Genomic DNA, 3566 nt, shown 5'->3' with positions numbered 1-3566 from the left:
GGATTAAAACCTGGGTCATAACACTTCACAGCATTGAAATTGGCAGTGATTTCTTGGATATGATTTCAAAGGCACAGGCAACAAAAGAATAAACAAAATTCCTATAAAATAAAAAAATTGTACATCCAAAGACAATGTAAACAGAGGTAAAAGTTACTGATAGAATGGGATAAAATATTTCCAAATGCTATATCTGAAGGTATATTAATATTCCAACTAGAAATCCTAAAAATTAGCAACAATAAAAGCAAACAATACAATTTAGAAATACAATTTAGAAACAGGTAAAAGACTGAAATAAATAATGAATCTCCAAAGATTTTAACCTATAAACACATGAATATATTATTCTTTGCTTAGTTGTCTGCTGGATGGAAAGTCTTGTTTCTCTGGTTCTGGTCACCTATTTCTTATTTGTAGTTAATCTCTTTGAATATTTTCTCTAGCGCTGGTTTTAAAGACATAAATTCCTTCAGTTTCTGTTTGTCATGGAAGCTTCTTATTTCCCCATCTAATTTGATAGATAGTTTTGCTGGATAGGAAATTTTTGGCTGGAAGTTGTTTTCTTTCAGAGTTTGGAATATGTTACTCCAAGCCCTTCTGGCTCTCATGACTTGGTTTGGGAAGTCTGGAGTGATTCTAATTGGTTTGCCTCTGAATGTCACTTGGCCCTTTGTTTTTGTTGCCTTTAAGATTCTCTGCTTGGCTTCCACATTGGTCATTTTGACAATTATGTGGCGTGGGGATCCTCTTCTCCGATCCTGTCTAAAGGGAGTTCTATACGTTTCCTGGACCAGTGTATCGACCTCTTGCTCTATGTTTGGAAAATTTTCTGCTATTATATCCTTGAAGAGATTATTAATCCCTTTGGTTTCACCTTCTTTTCCCTCCTCTATTCCAATTATTCTTAGGTTAGCTCTCTTAAAATGGGCCCATATTTCTTCAATGTCAGATTCCTGCTGTCTGATTTTTTTTCTAAGTTAGAAATTATGCAATCGTTTTTGGAATGATCATCTTCTAGGAGTGAGATTCTATTCTCCATGTGGTCTAATTGATTGTTTATACTTTGAATTGAGGCCTTTACCTCAATGATTGCTTCCTTTATTTCTTTTAGACTCTCTCTAAATTCTTTTTGAAAGTCCTATATTATTTCTACAGTTATATTCCTGATTTGATTTTCTGGAGATCTCTGAATTTCTGTGTTATCAGGTTCTGATGTTGTGGGGTTGTGGGCATTCATTGCTCTATTGTTGTTCCTCTTTCCCATGATTTCAGAATTTTGTGCCTTCCCTGGGTCACTGCGACTTCACTTAGGGTGCTCTCTATCTCGAGTCTGTTGTAATCTCAGCCGCCACTACTCCTTTACTGGGTTGTATCATAAAGTCTCATACCCAGGAAGTTAATCGAGGCTGCATGAGACCTTGGGGGTGCCGGGCTGGGCATTTTCCCATGGGGAGCTGAGACTAGGGTGTGGTATCTCTGCCACTGCTACTCCTTCATTGGGTAGGACTGCAAAATATCCGACCCAAGGAGATTACCAAAAGCTGTGCAAGTCCCTGGGAGTGGAGCACAGAGATTTTTTTTTAGGGGTCGCAGTTTCACTCACGGTTATTGTGCGCAAAGATCTGGAGCTGTGGCGGGGTGTGGTGAACTTGCTGTTGCTGCTGGCAATATGGTGTCGCTGCCATGCCCTCAGCCATGAGGCTGGTGCTGCTGGCAATATGGCACCGCTGTCACACCCTTGGCCATGAGGCTGGCATATTTCTTTTCTGCTTTTGAGTTCCATTGTGAGTTCCTGGAATGTGTGATGAGCTTAGCTACTGAAAGCTTTAGACGTTCATCGCGCTGAAAGAACTGCTGAATTACACCCGAATGATCCGCAGCTGCTCACTTTAGCTCCTTGTTTACCTTTCCTCTCTGCAGTCTGGTGCTGTGAGGAAAATGGCGCCAGCGTGGCTCCGCTGCCGCATTGTGGGCTTGCTTTCTGGTCTCTGGTTGTTCTTCTAGTCTTTTTTTCTCTGTCCCTTGTGTTTACATTTTTTTTTTACTTAAATCCTTAGGAATGAGGTTTATTATTCCTTTCTTTTTCTTTCCTTGTTAGTGCTAGTGATCCTCATGCATGCCAGATAAACAAGGAATGACGTTTCTTAAAAAAAGGAGAAGCACTGGCCTTTGCAATAAGATAGTTCATGATTTGTTCTTTGGAGGATCTGAAGGCTTTTCTGCAATTGGATGATGATGGTAAAGTTTAGGTTTGTTGGGATTATTTTTCAGCAGCCAGTCAGCTAGCCAAATAAAAGGATCTGTTGGTTTTTGCTTACAAAGCTCTGTGAGTCCTTTAAGTAGAGTTGGTGTTACATATAAGTTTAAATAGTCCTTAGCAGCTTGTCCAATTGGAATGGGTTCAACAATCACTTTAGGAAACATGAAACGAATTTCTCTTTCTGCTGCAGCAAAGTCGTTGCTCCCATGAAGTGCATTCCTTAGGTCATCTGTTCCATAAATTGCCCTCAGACTGTCTGGGTGTGTCTCCTTCGCTACTAAACTATTACTTGGTCCCAAAAGATCTTTCCAGTAAGAGATGGCTTTATGTCGAGCTAGTATCATGGCAACAAGTGGTCCAGAACTCATATAAGCTGTTAAATTTGGAAAAAACATTTTCCCATACTTTTCCACATAAAAGTTACTACAATGTTCAGGGCTGAGATGTAGTTTTCTTCTCTGAACGATGGTGAATCCAGATCTGAGGATAATATCTTGTATCTCCTCCTCTTTGTCAACAATATCTGGCTTGATAATGGCCAGAGTTTGTTCTACATATATTTGAGGTGGGGACATTGACATTTCCATTTTGGCTTTTCCAGGTACAATTTCAGAGTTTCTTCAAGGCATCAACTCTTTGTGCGTCCCTCCTCTGCTACAACTTGTTGCTAGGAGCGTGTTTACATTTTTTATTTCTCTGCTGATGGTGTTTTCTGGCTATGAAAAGCATTGGTTTTGTAGCAACAGAGATCGAGTTTTAGCGGAACCTGTAAACGCTGCTTTTCTTGGTCACCATCTTCCTAATTCTTCTAATTCTACATTTTCCCCTATTTTCCTCTCTGGACAATGAAGGCTATCGAATTTTAATTTTACAAAGAGAATTAAGAGTATGGGAGATTCTTTTTTTTGTGGTACTGGGGTTCCTGGAAACCCTTCTATCCCAGGGTTACACTCCCAGACCTATTTTCATATTTATTTGGAAAGAGGGTCTCTTAAGCCAGCAAGGACTGGCTTTGAACCAGCGCGATCCTCCTGTCTCCGCCTCCCAAGCGAGGGGATTACAAGTGTTCGCCACCATGCCCGGCTAGGAGTATGGGAGATTCTAACTTGATTACTTCTTATTTCTCCTGGCCATGTTTGTTGGCTGTGTCCAAGTATGGATCATGGTGATGATGATGGTAAATATGTATTGATAGTAATAATGTGTTCTTGGTGTGTTCACATGTTTAAGCGTGGCAGATATTCAAGAATGGTAAAATTTATATAAGGAAGGAACTGGTAAGCCACATAAGGATGATCTGGGC

General features: G+C 40.1%; 1 protein-coding gene across 1 annotated transcript; it reads right to left on the bottom strand.

Annotated features, from left to right (window-relative positions):
- Positions 1 to 2187: 2187 nt before the first annotated feature.
- LOC308278747 (nucleoside diphosphate kinase homolog 5-like) lies at positions 2188 to 2850 on the bottom strand (the record flags this gene model as incomplete). The annotated part of the gene is made up of 1 exon (XM_080718743.1): positions 2188 to 2850. One exon carries the CDS (start codon positions 2848 to 2850, stop codon positions 2188 to 2190), a length of 663 nt encoding a protein of 220 aa, XP_080574869.1.
- Between the last annotated feature and the right edge of the window lie 716 nt (positions 2851 to 3566).

Source organism: Muscardinus avellanarius, assembly GCF_963383645.1.
Source record: "Muscardinus avellanarius genome assembly, chromosome: X".
NCBI classification, from domain to species: Eukaryota; Metazoa; Chordata; class Mammalia; order Rodentia; family Gliridae; genus Muscardinus; species Muscardinus avellanarius.
The sequence above is the reverse complement of the archived record's forward strand: the minus strand, read 5'-3'. Positions and strand labels throughout refer to the sequence as shown.